This window comes from Haliaeetus albicilla, chromosome 26 (assembly GCF_947461875.1).
Source record: "Haliaeetus albicilla chromosome 26, bHalAlb1.1, whole genome shotgun sequence".
Taxonomy (NCBI): domain Eukaryota; kingdom Metazoa; phylum Chordata; class Aves; order Accipitriformes; family Accipitridae; genus Haliaeetus; species Haliaeetus albicilla.
In genome coordinates, this window is record NC_091508.1 from 22681392 (window position 1) to 22707439 (window position 26048).

General features: G+C 50.3%; 1 protein-coding gene across 13 annotated transcripts in view; it reads left to right on the forward strand.

Moving 5' to 3' along the window:
* MVB12B (multivesicular body subunit 12B) overlaps window positions 1-5531 on the forward strand; it is a 64666-nt gene extending 59135 nt beyond the window's left edge. For 8 of the 13 annotated variants that reach the window (XM_069771433.1, XM_069771434.1, XM_069771439.1 and 5 more), the window contains 2 exons: window positions 1021-1080; window positions 1827-3677. In XM_069771433.1, coding sequence (XP_069627534.1) covers window positions 1021-1080; window positions 1827-2207 — 441 coding nt within the window. In that variant the 3' untranslated portion in view covers window positions 2208-3677. Of the gene's footprint in view, window positions 1-1020; window positions 1081-1184; window positions 1442-1495; window positions 1611-1826; window positions 3678-5307 lie in introns of those variants that run through there. The other 5 variants (XM_069771443.1, XM_069771446.1, XM_069771444.1 and 2 more) reach the window with 4 other exon arrangements.
* Window positions 5532-26048: the final 20517 nt, after the last annotated feature.

Sequence of the window (26048 nt, forward strand, 5' to 3'; positions counted from 1 at the left end):
AAGTGCAGCGGCAAAACAGGCTGGGTTGTTTTACATACGGCACGTTTCTAAGCGAGTTCAAGCGGAGCCCTGCTCGGCGTGCCTGTGCTGCCAGCGGCATGGCTCCTGCCTTGCAGCGGGGTGAGCTCGAGAGGGCACCGCGTCCTGCCTGCTCGGCGCCGAGCTCTGCAGTGGCAGCGGAGGGTACCGCCAACGGCCTGGGCAGGGTACGTTTGCTCAACCAAAATGGAAGCCTGGGTACCAATTCACAATGACTTTTCAGCGTCACTGGGCCAGTGCTAGTTTAAGTTGGTGATCCAGAGCTCAAAGGCTCAGCATCCCATTATTAGTTCCCTAATCTATCCAATCCTAAAACAATATCTCTTCAAAAATCAATTTACAAGAAGCTGTTAAGGCAAACACCGAGCCATCAGCTCTATCTGATTTTTCACGTCTGCTCCCGCTTTGTGCTTTCTTCTTCCTGCTGACACAACTTGCGTGTGCAGCCGGACACGGTTTTTCACAACCATTGCTTTCTGAAAGGGTTGTTTATGGGCCGTTATTCCCAGAAAGCTGGAGTCCCTGCTGTGAGGACAAATGCAGAGAGATTAGGTCGTGCTAATCCTCCCCTCAGATCCTTTAGACACCATTGCCACCATATGGTCAGTTTGGTCGGGGCTTCCCACAGCCAGTGCGTCTCACACCTACGTGCGGGGGCCATATGAAATCCATAGGGTGTTACAAAGTGCATTCCACTAACAGCCATCCTGCGGCAGGGAGATGGCTGAAGATCTACCTGTGCAAAGTGACACTGAGATGAGTGTCAGCTGTCCCCACTTAGGGAGAAAGGCGTTAGAGCTAACCCACCTTCTGTTTCCTGTGGTAGATGGAGAAACAGGATTATGCATGTGTTTACAGCTGGTGCCTCTAAATCTCTGGTGATAGAGTATTTGCTGACTTTAAACAAAACAAAACCAAAACAAAAACCCCTAAATTTGACATTTCTGATTCTTTTTTTTCTTTCTTTTTTTTTCTTGTCAGATGCAGCCAGTTGATCTCTTGGGCATCACAATCAAAACCCTTGCAGAAATCGAAAAGGAGGTAGGTAGCCAGCCAGGCACTAAGCAAAAGCATCATGAGAGCTGTGTTCACTTCATTGTAAGATCCCTTCCCTTATGGAAAATGCCTCTCTTGTCTTTCCCAAGTCACTGCCGGTGGATAAAGTCAACACGGGGTCAAAGAGTAAGCTCAGAATTAGGGATGTCCTCTGTGATCTGTGCCAGGTGAAGACACTTTAGGTATTGAATCTAATGCCAAAGTTGTCTGCCCTCTATTTAATTCCAGATGTCTTTCTTACTTAACCTTTCTTTGTCATTTATTAACATGTTACAAGCAGGGCACTGTTTGTATTAGGTTGCCTCTTGCATCTCAGGAAAGCAAATGATTTTGACTAAGCAATGTCAGGTAAACTACTTCACCGCTTTTCAGTTTGATGGTGCTGGTAACTTGTTACCAGGAAAACCTGGCTGTACTTCAGTGAGCGTGAGTCTTCCAAGAGCTTGGGGAGGAGACAGCCATCAAACCGAGGGTGGACTCCTGTTCCTGAGGGAGCATTTTGGCACATGCAAGACTTGGGCTGCATGGTGCCGAGGAGCTGCCTGCATTGCAAGGGCTGCCTCTCAGCTGAAGTCTCAGACCAGGAGGAAAATGGTCTCACCAGCACGTGCTTCTTCAGGCACCATCGGTCACAAACATCTTCTCTTGCTAAAGGGTTAAAGGCAGAGAGTAAGAAGATGGCATAGCAAAACTTCCAGACTCCTCATGGCTTCTCCACTTTTTGATTCCAGTTGCGAGTCCAGTTTCCTAAATCCATCCTCTTCTGCCTGGAAGTTTTGTCTGAGTACAAAAAGAAGGTAGTCAGTTGCCAGCTCTTTCCAGGCTCCCAGCAGGCCAGGGGAGCAGCAACAGTGGCTCTGAAGTTGCTGCCTGACGGGTGCAATCGCTGGCAGAAGCACCCACTGCCTTGGGTGCTGTGGTCCTGCCACGTGGCATGTGTGCCATGCTTCTGTTTGGGACTGCCTGCATCTGTCACGAGGGCCCTGCACGCTGGGATGCAGGTGTGCGCAGAGCTGGTGGCCCCGACATGTGCCTGCCTCCTTCCCCCCACTCTTCGCCAGGAGCTGGCCGCGGGGCCGCAGGTCCCTTTTGCTGGAGGTCAAGCGAAGTAGCATTGGATTTGCTTCTGCAGCCTGCTGCATGTCGCCTGGTGCGGGAGAGGTCTTGGCAGCTTGGGCGCTGCCCGGAGGGGTGGGCTGTGCAGCCCTGTCCTGTGCCCCTTGCAGGCCTGTGGAGTGCGGGGACACCAGTACCGGAGTTGTTTGTGTGGCCTGGGGAGGAGAGGTTGGTACCTGCTGGCTCTCCCCACGCCCTCCTGTTCCGTTACAGGCTGTGTGCATTTCACAGTAATGAAAAGTATAATTATGCAGCCCGTATTCCTTGATGAAGCATCTTGTCTGCACATAGATAGCTATGCATATAAATATTGTGAATTTCTGCATGGCTTTATTTCCCTTGCAAGCAATAGCACCATTACAGCAAATCTTCTGGATTTCCAAAGCAGCAAGAACATTTTCCCTGGAGCTAGATGCCTTGCAAAAAATATTCCCAGAGAATTCCAAGAGTTATTGTTCTCTGTCACCACATTTGCAGATGTATGCACCCATCCTCCAAGCCGTGAGGCGAGCTGAATGAAAGGACTCCACCCTTTCAGGAAAAGTGATGAAAATAGGCGCAAACCCTGTACTGCACACTCAGGCTGCACCTGAAGTCAGCATCCCATTGCAGCAGGACTGCACAGCCGTGCCCTGAGGAGCGTATGAAGAAGTGGCGTATGAAGAGGCGGTGAAGCCCAGTGGGTGAAGGCGGATTTAAGCCGAGGGTGCCGTTTGCCCACGGCTGCTTTGGTGGATGTAGGGTGGAGAGGAGCAGAGCCCTGGCAGTGCTGCTGCTGGCTTTCCCTACGGGGCTGCAGGGAGTTTGTCCTCGCGGCTCCTGCCTGTCCTGGGTAGGGGAACGTCACCGAGCGGGCAGGTGGTGCAGGTGGTGGCAAAGGTGCCGAGACCGTTCTCGGCTCCGGCGGCGGCAGCGGGTGCTGCTGTGCCACGTGGGTGTCAGCAGCGCGATCAGCTGTCGGGCTACTGTGGGCCTCCTGCGCTGGCGGGGCGCTGGCAGAGTGCACCCCGTCTTCGTTTTAGCTTGGCATTGAGCGAAAAGTCTGGAGAGGGTCTAATTAGTAAAGTGAGCTTCTAATATTAATCATTCCTTTTAAACTGACAAGGAAGGCAGTTCATTTAACCACTTAATTGCTACAAGTTTTCATGGGCTGCTCTTTGCAAATATATTTAACGAAGAAGTTGTAAATCTAAAAGAGCTTAAAATTTTAATTTTATACAGAAATCTTTTTCCTTGTTCTCATGTTTGTAGTCAATTCTCCAGAGTGTAGTCACATGAAATGTTCTTTAAATGAACATATTTGCTAACTGGCATGATTTCAGTTTTTAAAACATTGGTTCCAGCAATTAGGCTTTTTTTTCAGTTCCCAAATGACTAGAGAAATTCGTCTTGATTATAATTGCTCTTAGCCACGCATATCTAATTTGTGTCTTTTTAAGTGTTAATTAGTAAACAGTTTGAGCTGACATCTTTATGTGTTTGTGTGTTGAAAAATGAGGCTTATTGCTTATTTAGCTTGGGGCTGGTACCGCTGGCTGTGACATCATGACATTGAGGTAAAATTAATGAAGACGTGTTTGCCAATTAAGAGGCGGTCTCGAGAAAGACGACTCCTTGACACATCCCCTCGCACAGGTTCCCCGAGACGCGCAGCGTCCTTCCCGCGAACCGGGGGGGCCCGCGGGGTTCCGCCGCGGCCGGGGGCGGGGGCGTGGGGGGGGACGCGCCGCGGTCCCCGCGCGCCCTCTGCCGGCCCCGGCGCCTCCCTGCCGGCCCCGCTCCCCCTCCCCGGGCGAGCGGGCGCTCTGCGCGACGGCGGGGCCGGCCCCGGCCCCGGCCCCGGCCCCGGCCCCGGCGGCTGGCTCCGTGCGCGGCGGGGAAGCTGGTCCCGCCGCGGCTCGGCGCCTGGGCGGTGGCAGCTGCCGGAGCGGCGGAGAGGAGGTTTCGGCGTTGGAGCAGAGAAGGCCAAGGCCACCTCCGCTGGAGCCGGCCGGAGGAGCGAGTCCAGCTTGTCTCTCCGCACAGAAGCACGCGGGCCTCGCGCAGCTCCGAGGGCTCTTGGCACCCCGGGCGAGCCCGCGGCAGCCCTGGCACAGCCAGCCCGTCCAGCGCTGCGGCTCCGTCTCTGGGGTCAGGCACCAGCGAGGTCGGCGAGTTCCCGTGGCCACCTCTCTGGCAGCGTGTCCCACGCCCTGGGCTGGCTGGCAAGGAGCGGTGGCAAACGGGCCTGGCTGGCGGGAACAGCGAAATGTCTTGGTGACATCCCAGGAGCCACAAACGGGACACTGGGAGACGTGGGGGAGGATGGTCCGTATCCGGAGCCGTTGCAGTGGGTGTGCCGGGGCCGCGTGCCGCTCCTGCCCCGGCAGCCCCAGCGCATCGTTCCGCTTCGGCCGCACCACTCACGATGGGAGAACCACCGCAGCCCCAGCCTCTCCTGGGGATGCCATGGCATGGCAAGGGGCCACAGCAGCGTCCAGGGTGGCCTGGGGCTGTCAGGGCACGGCCCACGGCGTGCCACGAGATGGCACTGCTACGGCACACTCCACACGCGCTGCGGCGCCCAGGCCCACGCCGCTGCGTCCAGCTGGCAGCAGGGATGTCCATCAGCTGCAGGGATGTCCCTCGGGCTGCAGCAACGTCCAGCCAGCTGCGGTGACATCTGTGGTGTGCAGGGACACGTAAATAGGAATTTTCACCATAACCAGAAATGTTAGTTATGATGGTACCAGCTTGTGTAAATGAGGCCTGCAAAGGGGAATCTTTCTGACTAGCTGCTCTATGCGCAGGATGAGTGTGGTCATGTTTGTGTTAGCACAGTTTTAGGGGAGGGGGGTGAATCCTACCTGGGACGGTTACTGACGTGGGGTCTGGTGGTGTCAGCAGGCTCACTGGGCATGGCCCTGCCTGGGGCAGGGGGATGACATCACAGCTCAGGGTGCTGCCAAGCCCAATTCTTACCTCAGTCTTCTGCTTGTTGTGTCGTCCCGGCACGGGCCGGGGAGTGCGGCTGCGTGGCTGCGTGGCTGCACGCCCTGGCCCGGGCTGCCATCGGGCAGTGCCCCACCGTTCCCTCTGTCTTGTTTTGCCCTGCAGTACGACTACAGCTTCCGGACGGAGCAGAGTGCGGCGGCCCGCCTGCCGCCCAGCCCTACCAGGTGCCCGCCAGTCCCGCAGTCCTGAGAGGGACCGCCGGCGCTGGAGCAGGTGTGTGTGTGCATACTACTGAGCAGGACGCGGCGCCAGGGCCGTCCCGGCAGACACCCGCTCGTCCGGCCATCACCGCCCGCCCTGCGCTGCACCACCTCCTCCTGCACACGCCGCTCCACGCGTTGGGACTGCGCAGCCCTTCGGCAGCTGCCCCCACCCTCCCTTGCTGCTGCGGACGTCTCTCCACGTGAGTACGTGACTGGGAGCCTGACGGCAGCCCCTTGGTTGTCCTCACTTCCTAACCCCTGCTGCAGGACAGTCACCAAAACCAGAGCTGTAACAAACTGCTGTGAACAGCAAGCCGTGAGCTCGCAGACCATCAAGAAACGCTCAGCAGTGAGCCCTAAAAGTAAGGAAGAGTAAAAGATACGGCTGGTTAATCTGCAAGCCCCCGGGCATCCCGCCTGAGCTGACGTGGAGCTGATGGGCTCTCGACACCTCGCGGCGGGAGGCCCCTGCAGCACTCGGTCCAACGGGCAGCACCGAGCCACGGTGGATGCCCCGTCTGCCTCCACCGAGGTCTGGGCACACAGCAGCCCCGCCACGGCCGGGATCAACCCCAGACTGTGATCACTTGTTTTTGCTGTAGGCTGGCGGAGCCAGGGTTGCTTGCTCAGACCTGCCTTGGCCTCTCTCCCCGGGCACTGGCAAGGCGGAGGGGCGCAGAGAGCACAAGCTGCACTGCAGTTCCCAAGGTGAAGCTCCTCCACTTTGCACAGGGTGTCTGTGTGTCCGTCAGGACCTGGAGCAACAAACATCCTGTATTTCTTTCCGGGGTGGATGCTGGCAGCAGCCCAGGCAGACCCTGGCAGCACCCCGCTGACCCCTGGCCAAGCTGCCTGCGGAGCTGGGGCCCTGCTGACAATGTGGATGCTGTCACCTGCCCGTCACTTTGGACAATTTTCTAATATTTGCCCCGCTAGCTGCTAAAACATAAGAGATGTGCCTGTTCCCTTGTGCACTCACGGGGAAGCACTGAACTCTGACGTAGTGCAGGATGAGAGTGGGATGCATTAAACCCTGACCTCAGCCTCCTTGTGATCGCTGACCTTAGCTCGCTCCCGAGTCAAATGCATGTCTTGGAGAAGTCTGTTGCTGTAATAAGTTATTTAGAAGTGCCCATCTGACTCCGTGCTGCTTTTTCAAGTCTCTACTGTAGAACAAAGCTACATCATGGCAGCAAAATGGCAATTTTTAAGTTAGTGTTAAAACGTACAACTTTTTGTATTGTAAAATACTGATTACCTAACCCTATTGAAATGCAATTGCCATAGTAACAAATAACAGTATTGTTGCTCTCAGTCTGGGTCATATGTATGCCCTGACCTGCTTTGCACTGCTTTTGATTGATCTTGCATTTTCTAGTTGGACAGAATGGTGACTAACAGTAGGTTTTGTACTGTCAGCTTGTATTTTTTATTTGTACATATGTAAAATATTTCTTGTCCAAAGATTCATTTCTGGTTTTAAGGCACCATACCATATTGCTGGGATAATGAGCACAAAATACCATAACATTCAGGACAGACCAATTCCAAGTCTTTGCTCCAACTTGTTCCAGTCAGGTAAATCATTTTCTAAAACTGCCTCTGTAAAGCAAGGCTGTGCGATTGGAAAGCAGGGGCTGATTTCATTGTAGGTGTGTCATATCTGGGCGAAAGAATTAAAGCTAATGCCATTTGCACCAGCTCTGGAGGTTTGGGTGACCCCCTGGAAGTGCTCGTTTACTTGGAGGTTGCAGCACCAGTTTTAGTTCTTATTTATCCTGCAGGAAAGCAAAGCCAGACCTCACTGCCAAGCTTCACAAAGGCTAGATTGATGATGCCGACATCGACAAATGAACATACCATGGCAGCCTGGTCATTCAGCTCAGGTTCACTTGAAGTTCAAATCCACTCCATGCTGTAGTACTATGCCCATCTCATCCATCTTTTGTCTTTCTATTTTTCTGCTCGTAATTTGTTCTGTAGTTTTCTGTGGCATCCGTTTATAGCTTCTCGTGTGGCTTAGTGGACACTGCAGGTAGGTAGAAGCCATCTGCGTGGTGCACTCCTCACAGCTTTGGGATGAAGGACCTGCAGAGAGCTGACGTTCCCTGTTACTGGTGGTGGAGGAGTGAGGGTTGCAGGCTGGTACAGGGCAGCCAGCGCAGCCTCTGCAGGGCTCCAGGGGCAGTTCCTGCCACCAGGAGATGGGGAGACAGCTGCCAGGACCCCCTCCTCGAGCTGTGTCTTCCCGTGCCAAGGTCAGGGCTGACTGCACGGCAGCCGGAGTGCTCAGTGAGGAGCAGGTTCGGATAGCTGCCGAGCCCCGCATTCAGTGGGGCACTCCCCAGGTATGTCTTGGAAAAATGGGTGCATAGCTTCGAGTCCCTTCCTGTGAGATTTAGCTTAGAGAGCATCAGTAGATAAAATTGGTGCTTTAAATATTTATAGCAACAGTTAACGTTTGCTCAGCCTTCTTAGAGATAGTGAGCTCACCTTTCTCTTCCATGACCTACAAGAAACACTGGATGGCTCAAAACGCTGACAGGACATGCAGCTGGGACAAGCATCTAAGAAATCTTCAGGATATATTTGTATAGTTGGTTCTCACTCTTCCCTCTCTTACACTGGGCTAGCAAAGCTGCTTCAGGGGTGCATCTGCAAAGAAACTTGAGAGAGAGTTTGATCTTCACAGTGTGTTTCTGCACTGTGGCACTGCAAGGATACCCTGTACTGAAAGCATGAATAGTACAAATGCAGTTCTTGTGGTACAAATGCAATAGAGGTGTTTTGAGCAAAGAGCTACAGCTGCTGAGAGCCAGCTGAGCTGTCAGACCTGCTAACCGAAGGCTGGAAATCTGGGCATTTCCAAAGGGGAGAGGGCTCAAAGCCAGTGCTTGGAAGCACAGTGAGACACATGGCACAGGGTGGCTGACTGCATGTGTTGTCTTCTCAGTCCGCCGATTATAGGAAGCTTCTTTATTGCACCTCTGAATTCCCAAGATCTTGGGCATCAGGTCAGCATTTCCACAGACAGGTTTTATTTGCTGTTCCATAACTTTTGTATTCACGGCAACTCATTGCAAGGCTGGTCCTTGCATGCTCACAGCAAGTCCTCCCTGTTGGTATGTCCCATAGGCACTACCAGCATCTCTCTGCATCTTCCTCCTCCCTGTCCAAACGGTGACTGTGGTAGCATTGGCCCAGGCAATAAATATTCACGGAGCCTGATGTTGATGTTGTCTGGCTGTGGAGAAGCCTTCTGGAGCATAACAGGAGGGGATGAGTCAATGGAAAGCAACAGAAATGGATTTGCAGAGCTTTACCAGATGTGCTTGGCTACCTTGCCTGTATTTCTAGAACAAAACTAGTCTCTAGGTAGCTTAATCTTGTGGCTGATGGAGAAATTAGTTTGCCAAATTATCATACGTCTGCAACAGAGACAGAAAAGCAGCAGTGAGGGGTTTACTTACTGTAAAATACACTTTCTGATGTGAATTAGTAGTGACACACTGCCTCCTGGATTTCTCACGGCAAAGAGCGGGTAGCGCACAGAGATGACTTGTGGGCCATCCAGGCCAGGCAGTGCTGTCTAATGTGTTAACAATGGAGAGGCAAGAAATTAGTCCAGAAAGTAATGTAGAGTGTGAACTTTGTGATAAAATTCAAGTGTGGACAGTTGTAGCAGGTGTCTTCCCTGTGGGAGCATCTCATAGCTGTAGTTACATAGGAATAAACTTTGTCAGACTTTTTTCCTTTGACTGTCACTGAGTTTGCCCGCGGTGTTTGTAGGAGAGGATCCCCCGCGAGCCTCCTGTGTAGTGAGAGGTTGTTGGTAGTCTGTAGCTTTGGGCTTGTTTGGTTTCACACCTGCCCCTGCCCCCACCGGTTTCCTGAGCTCTCCAGACCAAACGCATGCACCGCAGAGCCTGGAGAAAGTCCCAACGTGGGCACAGCACGTGCCAGGTGGATGCTGGTGGTGAGGGCGTGCGTCCGCAGGTCTGGGCACCTCCTCTTCAGTGGGGCCCTAAAAATCTCCTTGGGGGAGGGAAAACGGGATGCGGCGGCTTTGGAGCTGGCCGGTCCCACGTTGGCCTTCACCTCCCCACTGCCCTCAGGCAACGCGGGGTCTGTCTCCCCAGATCTGCCCACCGGCCACTCTCCCAAAGCAGCCCCAGGAGCCTGGCCAGGGTGGCAGCGGGCACGTCTCACAGGTGCCAGCAGAGCAGCTCACCGGAGAGCCGTTCCCACTCCTCCTGAAGGGCATGCGCATCTCGCTGCATTCAAATAATTACCTCAGCCTTCGAGCCTTGACGAACGGACGGGAATCCCTCCCGGCAGCGGGGCAGCCGAGCGGTGTTGGTGTTAGTTATCCTAAGCCATAAAACTCTGACAGCGTTGCAGTAGGGAGGGTGCTCCTCTGCTCATGAAAAAGCTCAGTAAGGTGCTGCTCAATTCATTCAATACAGGGAAACCAAACAGTTTGGATATTCTGGTCATTTATTGTGAAATTGTTTCCTAACAGCAAGAGTTTTAAATGTCATCATGCAAATGGAAGACAAACCTTTTATGCAGTTGCAAAGTGTTTTTTTAAGATGCTATGCATTTTGTTGGGTTATTGAAAGTGAATTTACTGTGCATTAATCTTATGAATGTTACTACGTTTTATATTTATTTTAGATGACCCTCCTGTATTTTACAAAGGGAAGTTTCATTGTGTGATAACTTAGTCTGTATTCTTAATATAATTTGTTAAATAAAACTTGGTTTAATCAGTTTATTCTCTGTGCTTTGTGTTTTAAATTTTGGAGTTCAAGAAGCTTAAAACACTGCAGCTCTGACTTAGGGGAGTGGAAAGGGGCATCCCTTGGGACCAGCGGCTCTTTTCCCTCTGCACCATTGTTGCATTGACTTCCTCAGATCCCAAACCTGGATGTTTTGAAAGTAGTTAAAAACATCAGGAGGAATGAAATGTGAGTCAGTGCTTATTCTGAACTGAGCCGCCATGTAGCGGTTGTAGCTGTGGCGCCATGAACTGATTCTGTTTCTTGATGTGATTACAGGTTTGCTTGGTACAGGTAATGCTTCTTACAGTGGGCTTGCCTGCTTCCACAGGCACTGGGCTTTGTACCCTGACGGATGTTCGTTCAGGAATGAGAATGGTGCGGGGTCGGCCTTACACACTGCGAGGGTACAAAGCCGGATTTGTTGCCTGGTGGATGTTTCCAGTGGTGTCCTGCAGATGTGAGCGTTCCTTCCTTCCCATGTCCTGTCCACTTCTGGAAGAAAATAGCATCACACATGTCAGTCCTTGGACTGGAGAGTCTCAGTAAAGAACAGGGATTGCAGGCTTTTGTGTGAGAGACTTGCTTACAAGGTGCTTTTTCCTCTGCCACAGCTGAGCAGATTGCCTTTTGCTCCTGCTTGGGGCTGACAGGGACTTTTTGAGCACTTTTGGTGGGACAAGGACCGAGACCAGAGACACCTTTTCCTCTGCTCTCAAGCTGCCCAGGAAGGTGAAGGACACTGCAAAATATGGGACCTGATTTTAGGCACAGGAGGAATAAAGAAATGGGAGCAGAGGCATCGTTAGAGTTGGACCAGGGGCTGCGAAGCCTCCGAGGAGGAGCTGGCGAACAGTGGTGACTGCCTGCAGGGCTGGCCGGTCTCTCATCTGACCAAAGCAGCTACAGTCTGATCATGGATCTGAAGGGTCAACTTCAGAGGCGGCAGCATGATCCCCCTGTAAGTAATTTGCTTTTGTTTGTGTTGTTTTGTCCTTGGAGATCAGATATAAAAAGCCTTGGAAAATCTGTCCAAAATGTCTCTCTCAAAAGGTATGCTGCAAAGTCAAAACACAGAAGGCAAAATAGCTCAACTTAAGCGTTTTCTGGAGTGTAAGGGACCACACGTGATGTCCACACTGCCAGGTCCCAAATATATGCGGCAATAAGTGTGTCACTACAGTAAATGATGGCAACGTCAGTGAAACAACTTGTTTATCCTCCATAAAGATTAACAACTTTAGTCACTCATAATTATCAACTGCAAAATTTGCATTGTGTGTAATTATGAGGAGGTCAAGTTAAAGTCATGGAGTCAGCCTCAAAGCTTGGAAACACCAGCGCAGGCTTGACTTGGCAGCACAGGCTTTCTTTGAACTAACCATTTTTAACATGTACGCACTTGTGCACGGCCAGTCCTTCCCCCAGCCTTTCTGTATAGATGTGCTTCCCTGTGCCAGGGATGCTGGTGCCGCCGCAGCTCGGGGCAGTGATGGCTCTCGCCAGGAGCTCTTGGCGTTCCAGCCGAAGCAGCAACGGACTGCTGCAGCCACATGCAGCAGGTGACAGCAGCGTGCAGTGAGAGGCAGCAGCGTGCAGTGTGACAGCAGCATGCAGCAGGTGACAGCAGTGGGCAGCTTGCGTGGGGCTGCACGATACCTCACCACAGCCGCTGGCCCCCCGGGTCCCTGGCCACTGGCAGCACGCAGGGCTTTTGGGCAGGACTTTCTCGCCTGGAGGCCAACCTAGCAGCCGCTCTCTCATGCAGCGTTTCGGCTCAGAGCTGACGCACCAAGGATGGAGGCTGCTCATGGGCCAGGTGGGAGCGTTTCTGCAGGCTAAGTGGCCCTGCCCAGCTCAGGGCTCCGCAGTCTCATTTTTTAGAAATATTACAAACTGGGATTCTGCACAAATAAACAGGGTTTTATAATCAGCTCTGAAATATGTCCATGTGCTAGGAGGCAGTTAAGGGTGGAAGCGCGAGTTGCAGGGGCGGTGCTGTGCTTTTATGACCGACGGTCTGTCCTGCGTGGCCCTGCTTTGCTCACGCTCGGACGAGCACCGAGCGCTCTAAGGGCACCTCAGGGACGCTGCTGGGACGCGCCTCGGCTCGAGCGATGGGAGACGGCGCCTGGTGTCCATGTGGTGCCGGAGGGTGCAGTCCCTTTGGCCGCCTCACAGCAGTGGGGAGACACCTCATTACTGGGCAGGACAGGGCGAAACCTGGCAAAAGAAATACCTGGCGCAGGCACTGTGCCGGCGGCAGCAAGGGCAGCGCTCGGCTCGGGGCAGAGCCCTTCCCGTCAGGCGCGGGCAGGCGGCCGCAGGGCTCCCAGCTGCGGTGGCTGCCGGGCTGGAATTGCTGCGGGCAGGCAGGTGCCTGCATGGCCGGTGGCAGCAAGCCCCTGCGGGAGAAACGGACTTCTCGACTAGGGAGAGGCTGATACCACGCCACTAAAACTGACAATTGTTATTCTTTGTGCTAAATTATTCTTCTGAACTTGTCCCAAGCTGGTGGTGCACAATACGACCTCTGGCATCTTCTCTCACCCCAGCCAGTATTTCTGTCTTGCTTATTTTGAGTGGTCTTTGAATTAGAGATTAATACCCAAGTTCCCGACATTCTCTTCAGGCACATGTTTATATAACCTCCTTTTGAAAGTGAGTACTACTTGTTCACCGAAAACTAAGAAACTGCATCTTAGAGCTGCTGTGAGAGCCGTCACTGGCACCTGATTGAATATCCCGGCCCGGGAGGAGGCAGCGCGGGGATGACATAAACCAGAGTGGGCCCGTCCCGCGTGCCAGCTCGTGTCTTCCCGTGTCGGTGTGGGGCAGGCAGGCACGTGAGCTGCCTCAGAGCCATCGCTGAGTGGGTGATAGCTGCGTACATCAAAGCCACTTCTGCCTAATTACCTGTTGCCACTGGACATGGGCTCTGTTCTGTGGCACGGGAAGCCGCATGGGGCTGCGCATCTGCTGCCTGGAAATACAGCTAAGCTTCCAGGCACGCCTGCCGGGGAGGACCCTCATCCCCCAACCCTTGTGTTTGTTTGTGGTTGGACGCAGGACCACTCTCATACAGCACAAGCTGCCCTTCCTCCCACTGCTGGTGAACAGCACTCCTCCCCCCATGAGGCCTCTGGGATCGCTGTGCTGTTGAAATACTCCAGACTTTACCGAAATCCCAGTATTTCTGCTCAGCCTCTGATCTTTGCATTTCCTAATTCAGCTGCTCAGAATTTGGGGGTAATTATTGAATGTTATTAAAAAAAAATGTAATTCTTCACCAAAGCGCTCTGCCATTTCTGCTGCATTTCTTCTGAAACAGCCGTAATCTAAAGAGTTGCTGTTACTGGTGGTGATGAGCTGGAAGGGGGTCTCCATTGTGAGGAGCAAGTGATGCTCAAAGCCTGGGGAAGTGAAGACATCCTCCTCCCTCTTCCCTGCCTGCTTCAAGGAGACATCCCTGTCTGCCCCTCTAGACATTGTGTGATGCTTTGGCTGGACGTATTTTGCTCACAGACCAAAGCTGGAGCATGGACACGGTGTTCAAAAGCACAAATTAGCGGAGATGATAAAAACAGACAGAAAGAAAACCCAGAGCCTCACCTGCTGCATCCCTCGGTGCTGTCAGAGGCCAAGCCAGTACCTGAACAGCATTTCTTTTTGTTATGAAAACATAAATCTCCACCCATTGAACCATCTTTTCCCCCTCAGGTAGAACAATATTCTCTGATATTTCAGGTCCTTCTCCTGCATTTGTCCCTTGTTGGACAAACTAAATTTAAATTTGTCTGCAAAGGGTTTTTTGATGCCAAGCAGAGAGCTCAGCTGGTGCCGAGAGGGGCCATCGCCACGAGCCCTGCGCAGGGTCTCAGCCGGCGCACGTACCACAACGCAGAGGCCCGGGCGGCTGACAGCACCGACCCGCCGGCCCATCGGCTTCTCCAGGAACTTGGCGTTCACTCAATGCAGCCCCTCCGCGTTGCACCAAAGGTCCCGGCTATCTGCGAGGGCTGACCCACCTGCCCAGGAGCATCCCTGGGCGGGTGTGTAGGGTGAGCCTGGAGCTGGTGTACATGGTCCATCATTCATGGAATTTGTTTTCTAAGGAAAATTTCTAATTTCTAATTTCTTCTGCTCTGCTTAGTGCTCCCGGCACCGGGAGCGGCCGTTTGTCTCTGCCGAGGTGTCTCCTGGCCATTCCTGCCCCAAGGAAATCCTCCTTTTGTCAAAGGGGGAAGCAGCAGGCGCAAGGGCTGGAAGGAGCCAGCCACGGTCCCTGCGGCGTTAGGCAGTTGTGTCAGGCTTTGTGTGCCTGTGGCTTTGGTGGTGGTGTTTGTTTTCTTTTCTCCTCTCCCTCCTACAGCTTTAAAAATTAACTTGCCTGGGGAGTTTCTCAAAATCTTTTCCTTTCTCTGAAATGATGGATAAGCCATGTAACTGATTGTCATGGCCCTGGAGAGGATAAACATCTTCTGCAGTTTAAAATAAAACCTCCTCACTTCTTGGTTAATAAGTGTTGAAAGAAGCATAAATAGAAATAACACAGGATTTCCATGACTAACAAGATGACCACATCAGTGAATGTTGTTTGGGGTTAAAAATGACTCAGCTTTTGCTTCCCTAGGGTAAGATGTTTTATCCCAGCGCAGGAAAGGCTGCCAACAGTACTTTGAAGGTCTGGCAAACTCAACGTAGCCTGGATTGTGAACTGGGAAGTGTTTGAATGCATAGTTAAAAAAAAAGGTCCTAAACTCTGCTCCATGTGTGCAGATTTCTCGAAGATAAAGGAGCCCACAGCTTTATCCAGCTTGTGCTGACTCTTTTCTTTTCAAAAGCTTTTTCAGATGTTTTCACTTTTCTGCTTGCTTTGTTGAAAGATGTAAAAATTTAAGACAACCACAAAGTAAACATTTCAAAACTTTCTATTCTGAAAATTAGTGACATTTTCAAAATCCCTTGAATTCCATTTCTGCACTATCAGAAATGAATGTTTGGGGGTTTGTTGATTGACAAATTTTCCAGGCAGGTTTTTGTTTATTGATAACCTTTATTTTATTTTTCAAAGAAAATAGATTTATTATTCAGTAGAAACACTAGATAAGTAGATGTCTTGTCAAAATAAAGCAGGTTTTCTTTATTAGAGTGAAATAGTAATGAACTCATCTGCTTCCAATATTTATAAAGAGTAGGGAAGGCCATTAATTCTACTGCTTGTGAATAAAACCATCTGTGATTTCTTTCCATTTGATGTGTTTTGGTTTTAATATACATTTTTCACAAATAAGTGCAGGGATTTTTTGTGAAAATGTCACATTCAGAATCTCATAAAGAAGGAACGCAAAGAGGGGGAAACGAAATGTTTTGTTAGCTAAGTAATTTCTCACCTTGCACAGAGAATAAAATTCATGCCAACTTTAACACATTAGGCGACAGAATTACATGTTCAGCTCTAATGCAATCCATGACATGTAACAAGGCAAATAGAGTATGTTTGGAAGTTTGTTTTCCTTTGGGAATCACACAGTACATTTAACCTAATCTGTCCTGACACTTGAATTATAACATTATGAGCTTCTTCAGGGAAGCAAAACGGTAGATGCCTCTTTTTAAAGCAAAGCAGAAGTTAATAAAATGGGCAACGTGTCAAGGAGAAAAAGCCCAATCAAACTGTAGTGCAGTTCTCCGGAGGAAAAGGGTTCTAGGCTGAGGTTTTTTCCACCAGAAATGCTGGAAGTCTCATGACATACTTCTACTGAGGGTGAAATTTGACCTCTAGAATTTTGCTCGATTAAACCAAAAACTGCGAGAATACCCCAAGTGGGACCACTTTGTAGTTTTGACTTGTGAGTGTTGGGTCTTAAATTAAACTGAGTATTCATCCAGCTGCTCTGCCAGATTTTATTTTACAGTCTTCTCACCAACTAATACGATGGAGACCATACTGTATCGTAGCTTTCCAAAACTATACCTGTACACGTAAAGCAGCGCTCTGCCACTCGTTTGCCAATATGGGCTGCTGATAGAAAAAGTCCAAACCAAACTCCAGGTAATCCTTTTTGAGGGGCTTTTACGGGAATAGGCCTTTAAATGCTATATGCTCAGCTGAGTGTATCTCAGAAAGGTTAGCTATAGTTACATATTTTAAGTCCCCAATTTAACATCCATCGTTCAACAGGACCGAAGCAGATCCTCAGGGGCTCCTCCAAAATGAACACGAGGGAGTGAATAGACCTGAAATCAAACAGCGCACGTCCTCACCCAAAGTCCAGAACTCACGGTGCTTTGGAGCAGGCCGGGTATATCCCGGGGAGGGATAACCGATGCCGGGTGTTTTCCCACGCAGGCAGAGCAGAGACCCACTAGCCGTGCTGCCTGGGGCTGCCCCATGCTGCCACCACCGCTGCTGCTGCCACCACCGCCGCTGCTGCCGCCGCTGCTGCCGCCGCTGCTGCCACCACCGCCGCTGCCCCACGCTGCCGCTGCCGTCACCACTGCCGCCACCACCGCCGCTGCCCCGCGGCTCTGAGCCGGCCTGCGTCAGCTGCGTGGCGGCAGTGGTGGCGGGAGGCACTTGTGCCCGTTTGCACCCAGGCGAGGCTTCGAGAGCGTGAGCCCCCACGGGAAGAAGAAGCGATTGGTTTTGGCGAGTGCAGTTTGAAGCCCCGGGGGTGATGCTGATGATTCACGCAGTGATCGTAAACTGACCTGTGAACAACATGTTGCTGTGAAACCCCGTGTGTTACCTCTGTCCTCGAGCAACTGCAGCCACGTGTTGGAAAAAAACCATGCTATCTTCGTTTCTTTTTTTGCAGTTATATCTAAAATCTTGCCTTTCATAATCAGAAGGCCTTTCCAGGAAGGCTTAGCCCCAGGCAGAGCTGCTGGCAGTGCCTGCAGATCAGCACCTGCGCTGCCCTTACAGCTCCTCAGAGAAACCTCGCTGGCACCTGAGCAAACGGGGGCTCGCAGACCCACACAGGGGAACCCCCCAAGCCTTGTGGCCCATGCTCAAACATTTTCACTGGTATATTTTTCCTTGAATTTTTTAATTTAGAGGATAGTTAGAAAAAAGAAAGTATATTAAATCATAAGCAGAAATTCACTTTTGATTTTTCAATGAAAAAATTAGCAGACCAGTTGTTTCTCCAGCCATTTGGAAAATGGAGGAGGGAGGGGAGAGATGGAGAGAACTTTGCCCCAGATCCCCATGCTCTCCGAGGCGGCAGAGCTCCCCGGCCGGCAGCAGCAGTGCTGCGTGGTTCGAGGTTCGTGTCCCCCAACATTGCCTGCAGCTGCCAGGTCCTTGCTGCACCAAAGACTAGAAGCAGGCAGGAGGAGCCCTTCTCTTAGGAAGGTTTTCACACCTATGTCAAACAGGTGAGTAGGCCCACTGGTTTGATTATAGTTTACAGTTTTATAATTTAAACTAATCTAGCATGGCACAATAAAGATACTAATTGTCCAGAACAGTTTTTTGACCAAATTGAACTGCACTGCCAGCTGGACAAAGAAACAAAATCTTATTTTCAACTTTAAGAAGTTTTACCAGATAGTTCCCAGGAGCAGCATCGTGTCTGAGATTGGGCCAGGTTTGGGTGGGTTTGTGGCAGTTTTATCACTGCTGGCCCAGGGCACCCTGACCATGGGACAGTGCTGGACACGCGGCAGCCAGCAGAGCCATCAGGGCATCAGCAGATGAGGCTGGGGAGGGACGCGCTTCCTCGGTGGTGGAACCCTCTGTGGGTCTCTTCTCCTTTGACAGAGAGCACCAAAAGCACCAGGTTTAAATGGTAACAAGGAAAATCCTACTGGATAGTAAGAAAACTTCCTAAAGGGGAAACAGGCGAGGCCTGGGAGGGCCGTGTAGCCTCCATCAAGTCTTTGCTATACACTTGTTGGGAGCCTCTGTGGGGAGGGGAGCGCAGCAGTGCCCGACGCCGCGTCCCTCCCCAGGCGCTGCCCTTCCTCTGGGAGCACACCGGTGGGCTGTTCCCACGGTCATGGCAAAGGTTTGGGATTTGGGTTGTTTGGGTTTGCTGGAAGCTGGGGGAGGGCGCCTACAAAGTCACTGAAGTGTCAAGAAAACACGGAGCCCGAGAAGCTGACGTGCCATAAGGTCATTTCAGGTCATTTCCCTGCCAGGGAAATGCTCCCAGCAGGAGTGTCTGAACATAGTCGTTCTTCAAAAACTAGGCAAGAAGCCCGTTATTGCTATTCCCTGTAGTGTGTCCAGCAGGAGCACCTGAGGGCTTGGTCGGGATGCATTAGGCAAAAAGCAGAGGGCATGAGGTGAGCAAGAAGAAGGAGAGGGGGACAGTAACTGCAGCTGGGCCAGCCCTTCTCCCGAGCTGCCTGCCCAGCCCTGCACCGGGGGGGTGGTGGTGGTGGTCCAGGCACTGGATGTAGTGTGAATGCTACAGCGAGATGCACTGTGTAAGGACCTAATGACAGCACACTGAGACTTGCTGCTAAATCAGGCTCACTTCTGGAACAACACTTTTCTTACCTGTATAAAAAGCCCCACGTACAAAATCCCCCTCCACCCCCAGATCACAAACAGCCTGAGTCATCCGCAGCCACACAGCACAGAACCCACGGCATGGTAACCCAGGGCATAGCAGTAACCCATGGGACAGTAACCCATGGGACAGTAACCCATGGGACAGTAACCCAGGGCACAGTCGCCCACAGCACCATAACCCTCACCTCCCTCCAAGAGGGGGACCGGGCAGGACAGGAGCCAGAGGCAGCCCCGGGCCGTTGGGCAGCCGGCACTGCGCGGTGTGATGGCACGGCTGCCCAACGGCATCCCCCGCGGTGGGACGCTGCTGCGAAGCGCCCTGCCACAGCGGGGCCAAGCTGCGTGAAATTGCGGTGACCAAGGGAAGCAGCGAATGGGCTCCACAACATGCACTTTTTTATTTTATAGCGACTAACAAGTTTGCTGCTGACTGGGGAGAAGTCATTGTGTCCATGAATTAGGCCATGCTGCTGGCAAAACCCAAGAAGTACAAACTTCAGGGATACATGAGAATCAGTTTGTTTCACGAGAACTGGAGGTAATGGAAGTGGTTTCCTGCGACTGACTTTTATCTGAATTATACCAAGATTTCCTGTTCTTCCCACCTACACCTGAAACTTTTCCCACAGTCTCCCAGCAGTGACCTGTTGCAGTCGGCAGAAGCCAGTCAATAGACTCAAAGCCCTTAATGCAAACTTTTTGCCTGTTCTAACTCTAAATTCCTTTTTCTGCCCAAATGCCTACTTATATGAAACTTTTAGGAACTTAATTATCCTTGAGACTTCTACCTCTCTGTGAAATCTGGTTTAAATCAGTAAAGAAAAGAGTTCAAAGTTATTGGGCAGGACAGGCAGACAGACAAGCATACAGGGATCACAGGAACCTTGTTTTCATAGGAAACTAGATTAAAAAAATCCCACAGCAGTTACCAGCCCTTTCAGTGGCACCCCACCCCCTCGGTCTCGCGCAGGGCGATGCTTGGGGCGGGGGGCCCATGGAGCAGGCACGGCAGTCCGGTTTATGCTCTTCGTAAAAGGGGAGGGAGATGGGAACAAAACCTGCCTCCTCTGCCGGGGTTTGCTTGTGCGGTGACTATGTGGCAGCAGCGATTCTGCAGCCTGTCTGCTTTTCCCAGCTGGATGCAGATTCATGACATCCCTGCTTTCTTTGGCATGCAAACCTGTACCTAATTTCTTCTGAAAAGGGCCCTGAGGAAGTCAGCAGATGTTATTATTAAAGCATTGAGTATCAGCAGCTCCTGAGATATTGTCAGTCCGTTAATGAGCTGATCAAACTGGGGAAAGCAAGGAGTTTCTCAACTTCTTATTAAGGAAAATAAGACCTCCAAGGTTAAAAGACTTCTTTTAAACTGCGCCAGGTTTATAGGTTGCAAAATGTTCTTTAATCAGTTTATTCTTAGAAGGCCCTAACTGTCCAGGCACAGGAGTGGGCGTTTATCTTAAATGGTCCCCATAAAGAAACATAGCAGCTCTATCTTGGTAGTGTTTGCTGGCATTTTTACTTGCTAAGTAGTCTTCTTAACAAGCCAATTCTGTGCAGTTTCTGTAATTCTTCTGTGAATACTTTGGGCATCACTGCCAGCAGCTCTGTCCCAAGACTTCTGCTGATTTGTGAATGACTATGTTTTGCTCTTTGAAAGTTAAACTGATTTTCCTATCAATGCATTTGTATTCTCACTTTGGCAAACCTTAAATCTCAGATGTTTCCCAAGGCTGCAGGAGACACAAGATGCACAAGTGAGCAAGAAATAACCTTGAATCAAAACTCTCCCTGCACCTCTCCTGTGCACTACCTCGCTCTGAGCCTACTTCTATATCTGGGGATGTACTAGATACTATAGTCCTAAAAACAATGGCTAATGGGGAACCCACTTTGTTGGTTTTTTTCCTTAATCCCACACTATCTGGAAGTTTCCTTGGGGTTTTTCAGCTGCAGGGATATTTAGAATTTGGACAACAGTGCTAATGAGATTAGAGTAAATTGGTAACAGCTAAAAGTTTAGGAAAACCATTTATTATTTCTGTAGTTTAGCAGAGAAGCATGACATGCTGTAACGGTGCCTTACCACTAATGTCACAGGAGGCAGGTCCAAGACCTGACTCAGATAAGCTGAGGCAAACCCTTGTCCTAGGGAGCTTCATCATATCCAAAATGCAATTAGTAAACAGCTACAGAGGAATGATCAGAAAAAGAGGATACAGAGAAGGCTCCTTTTAATCCTCTCCATCTGCTCCTTGGTGCAAGTATGAAAGAAAACAAAAATGCAAATCCCCACCCAAGTGCCCTGTGTTCAGCAGTCCCGATCTGCCCTCGCCACGGGGGAACTCGCCTCTGCGCGGAGGGCGGGCAGCCTGCCCCGTGCCCACAGGAGAGACTCCGTGGTCCAGATGCTCATCAACACTTCCTTCTCGGTATGGGTCACTGAGCTTCACATCCATGTCTTGATTTATTTTAGCACAGACATATTTATACCATCTGATAAGCAGTGACTGCTATAAATATGTCTGTACACTCCCTTTTGCTATGCACCAGTGAGGAAGGGGCATGTTGTGATAAATTGACCCTGAAATATAGTGTATGTACATGATTTTAAAGACGGAAAGGATTGGGTCAGTTTGGTGTCTCTCTGTTGTGGTTCAATTAGTTATTTTTAAAGGTGCCCGCTGAACTGTGGCTTCCAGGGAACATTTCCGACATTACCTACATTTTTAATCCTAACGTGTGTCACTTGGTGAAACTTTATGGACACTAATAAACAAACAGGCCCTGAACTATGTCTCAGCACCAAAGCAGCGCCATTCTTTTCCTGCTTTCCCAGCCCTCTGCACCTTCCCCGGTGCCGCCGGCGAAGGCAGGAATCTGTTGGCAGCCCGTGCTCCCCACACCGCGGCGCAGGCCGAGCCGCCCACGTGCAGCGATGGCGGGATTTGCAGCAGGCAGCGTCGTGGCAGCGGCACCGCTCCTGCCCGTCCGGACTCAGGCTGCCCTGTGACGGGGACTCAGCCCACGAGGCGCAGGCGAACCGTCCCGCAGCCCCTGCGCTGGCGGCGGGCCGGGCCGGGCCGTGGCCTCAGCCGGTCTCCTCCCGGCCGCAGGCAGCAGGGGCGGCAGGACCGGTCCCGGCAGAAGCCCTCGGGAAGGCAGCCCAGCTCGGCCGGCAGACCCGCTCCTCTGCCCTGGAAGGGGAGAAGCCGGCTCAGCGCTCGCACCGGGGACCCGCTGCTTCCTCAGCCGGGAGAGCAGCATCCTGTGGGCAGCAAAGACCGGGGTCCACCAGCGCTTCTCCATCCCCTGCTCTGAGACCTTCAAGTAACCCACAGACAGCCCTTCTAACTGAGAGCATTGCACACATGTTTGTGGTCAGCAAGTGCCCTTTCTCTATCCTGGGTCATTTCTGATGGCTTCAAATGATAACGTGTAACAGAGAAACAATAAACCTGAAAAAAATCAGTAGGAAAACAACCCCAACAATCTAGAGCTGGGTCTCTTTGTGGAGGAGGATGAAGGGCACTGACACACAACACACCCAGGAGTCCCACTGAAGCCAGTGTGACCACACGCAATGAAAGTTAACCAGGTGCAAGCCTGCAAAGCCAGACTCTTTGAGTGACGATAAAAGGAGGGCCCTGACACAGAGCTCTGCTCTGGGAGGAAGGTTGGGAAGGCCTTTCTCATCATCTCTTTCAGGAGCCAGTTAGCAGCAAACTGTGAGTATCGGCTATATTTTTTCATCTTTCAGAGGAAGTTTATAATTAGGCTGGAATTCTTCAGGAAGAGGCAAAGGCCGTGCTGGTTTGGGTTAGATTGTTTTGTTAAATCTCAAGAAAAACTGCTCTTCATTAAAGAGTGTATGCTGGCTTCCGGAGAAATGGCTGAAGACCTTTCCCCTTTCTGGCATCCAGAGTCTTGTGCATTTCTAAGCTTGAACTTCTTTTCTATTTAAAGCTTGTCTTTCATTTTGGTTTCACAAAACTTGCACTGAACTGGAGAGATGGTGTGTGTGCCGCAGGGTGCGGGAGCAGAAGCTAGGTTAGTCCTGGCTGCGTGGGCCTTGGCCGTATGAACACTTACTGTGTGCGTGGCCAGTAACTGAGTAGCCCAGGAAGGCTTGTCAAACAAGTGCTAGAAGGAGAAGGCTCATTTCCCAAGGAATCTTGCATGGTTGTTTGTCTCTACGCAGGGCACAGCAAGAAACCTCGGTAGGTGAATTAGATAAGGTAAAGTGAGCTTTACTGCTTAATGTGTTTGAGAAGTTGGCTGCCTTTTCCCTGCTACACAATTGTTTGCTTGGTTTGTGCTTGAATTGCATTTGAGTAGTGATGCTTCTTGTTGTCCATGGCCAAATCATTTAACTCTTCAGATGTGTACTTTCATTTTACTTTTTAAAATGTCTTTCAACTTCAGCAGTGTTCCTTCTATATTTCATCTGGGTGAAAGATCCACACCTGGCTCTTTAAATAACAAGATGTCAGATGAGCTCTGTGCATATGTATTTATGTATAGCACAAGTTAGCCATTTCTATGTCATGCTGTGCAAAACAAGCTGAGGAAGGTGGTTCTTCACACAGCATGTCATTATATCATGAAATGCATTGCCACGGGTTATGATGAGACCTGGGAGGGAAGAAGTTCATAGAGGGCTGCTAGGGGCAGAAACCACCCAGGTCTCGGGAAACTCCTCGGCCATGGTGTGTTAGAGGAGCATCCATGGGAGGTACCACTCTGCTTTGGGCATTTGCTCCTGGTCAGTGTCAGAGGGTCTTGGTTGGACAACTCTTGCTTTGACCTCTCATGGTTGCTTTCATGGCTTCCATTAGCAGGTCACAGATTTTAGGTGGAAAGTTTTCCTGCAAACTTTGCATCATTAAAGGTGCAGAGCAGGAGAGAGAAGTAGGAGTATTGTTATTGCTGTGAGTATAGAAACATCCTCCCTGTGTCTGGCTAGAAGACAGACCTGGAAATGCGGCGAGGCTGTCTTCCCGCCTTGGTGTTGCCCGTACCATGGATGCATGGTTAGAGCTGTCCATGTGGCTGCAGCGGCTCTGGATGCGAGAGCATCCTCAGGGCAGGAGAGGAGAGTGGGCAATGCTGCCGGAGCTGGACATGTCTGCTGGGGGCTCCAGGGCAGGTGCTGCCCCACCGGCCCCAGTTTGCGTGCCCCTTAAAATGGTGCAGTGGTGAAGGCTGCAAACATGAATTCATTACAAGTATTTTCACCCAAAATAAATCTGGAAGGATTAAAGCAGTAGTTCTGCACTCTTCTGGTAAAACACACCACCCCACATGTTGTTGATGATTGTGTGTATGTTGGTTAGGTCACCAAAACCTTAGAAAACATGAAAGCACTCCATGTAACCAAAAAGGACACTAGATACAGGCCTATTTCTGTATTCACAGAACTATTTTGTAAGAAGGAATTTTATTATTTAAAAATGTATCAAGATACAGATTTTTTTTTCTTATCATAACACCAAAAGGAAACCAGTGCAACTTTTGGCAAATTAGAAACAGGCTTGAGTATTAGACTTTACATTGATGGTACTCGGGTATTAATCCATTAAAGTAATCAAAAGAGCTTAAATAAGAATCTGAAGGCTGCAATATATATGTCAATGAACAAGCTGTAAAACTTCCTGAAAAGGTGATTTCAAAGCCATATTGCCCAAGCTTGGCAAATTGCATATTTAATTATTTTGTCAGTCCCTCTTTCTACTCTAATCTTTTGGTGAAATACCTTTAGACATATGAAATCAGTTAAGATAATTAGGGTATGATGGAATTAGGTGTTACTTGATTTTTAAGAAAGATACCATCCTCTGCCTTGGTATAAAATGTGTGCAGACCCCAAAAGCTAGACTGTATTGTAATGTTTTCTTTTCTATAAAGATCAAAGGTCTCCAGCCCCTTTCAAGATGTTTGCAGAATTTGTTTCCTAATTATCCCACATTTACTTATTTGTGTGCTGGGACATCAGAGTTAACTCTTTGATTGTAAAGATGAGATGGGACCTTCATCCAGATGACTGCAGGCCAGCAAAAGCCTTGCATCTCTAAATTGTTTTTTAGATTACCTGGCTTCCCTAATTCCAATGTTCTGGTGCAGTTTAAGGCATGGCAGATGAGGTGTTGTGTTTGCTTTATTTTAATACCCCAGTCCTCTACAGCAAAGATTTGTTTTTCCTCAGTAAGAGTTTACACCTTCATTAATATCCTTTACAAGTTTACATACTCTTCATAAGCAATAGTAAACTATTTAGTCTTTGATTTGTCTGGGAGTTGGAACTGTTTTCACCAAACCTTTATGATCTTTCCATGATGTGGTGCCTGAGTTTCTTCAGGAGAAATTTCTATAAAAGTTTTGAAATTAGAATTTTTTGGCTCACTTCATTGACTTTATTTTCCCCCCATCTAGAGAGATATAAAAGACTGACAGGACACACCAGAAATGTGAAAACAGGCTGTAAGGTTTGCAGTTTCAGTTGTGAAGTTACAAAAATAAAGTTGATTAGAATAGCATGAAATCTATAAAATAAAAAGTAAAACGTTTATAGGGGAAGTCTAATATGAAACATTTTTAAACAATGTGTTTTATTTACTTTTTATACATTTCCTTTCTCATATTCTTTTGAACTTTTTTGAATCTTCTCATATGTTTCCTAATTACATTTGCCTCTATGACTCCTGTCTCTATTTTTTCCTTAGTACTGAGGGGGCTGACTGGTTTTTTTTGGTTTGTTTTTGGTTGGGTTTTTTTTTTTTGTTCTTTGAAAAATCAAGATGCTACGTCAAGCTTTTCTGAGGGAATATTTGAAATGGCAGCCGCCGGGATTCAGAAATCGCAGCTCTCGGGGCAGCCCAGTGAGATGCAGGGTTGAGATAAAGAGCGAAGGAAGCGCACCCGTCTGCTGAGAGCTCCGACGGGCAAAGCCTGGGACCTGGCAGCATCTATAAATCCTCTCTCTTTGAAGATGATCATTCCTACTATTTGACCCCTTTAAAAAGCAGCTCGGTCAGAGCCGCAGGAAATGCGAGTTGCTGCTCTCGGCCCGTCCCGCATGGCGCAGCCGCCACCGCCGACCCCAGCACCTCTGCCCTTCTCCCTGCACAGAGCCAGCCTGGGGCCGGCAGCGGGGCTTTGCTCTGACACCCACAACCCGTTCCAGCGCCAGCGGTTTTGTACGAAATCCTGGGGCAGGAGGGGGGAGGAGGTGGGCTTGAGCTGGGCGGCCAGCAGGAATGGGGGTTTTCTCACCAGAAATCACGGAAAATTGCTCATGGTGGCAGCTCCTTACTTCCACCCACAGAAACT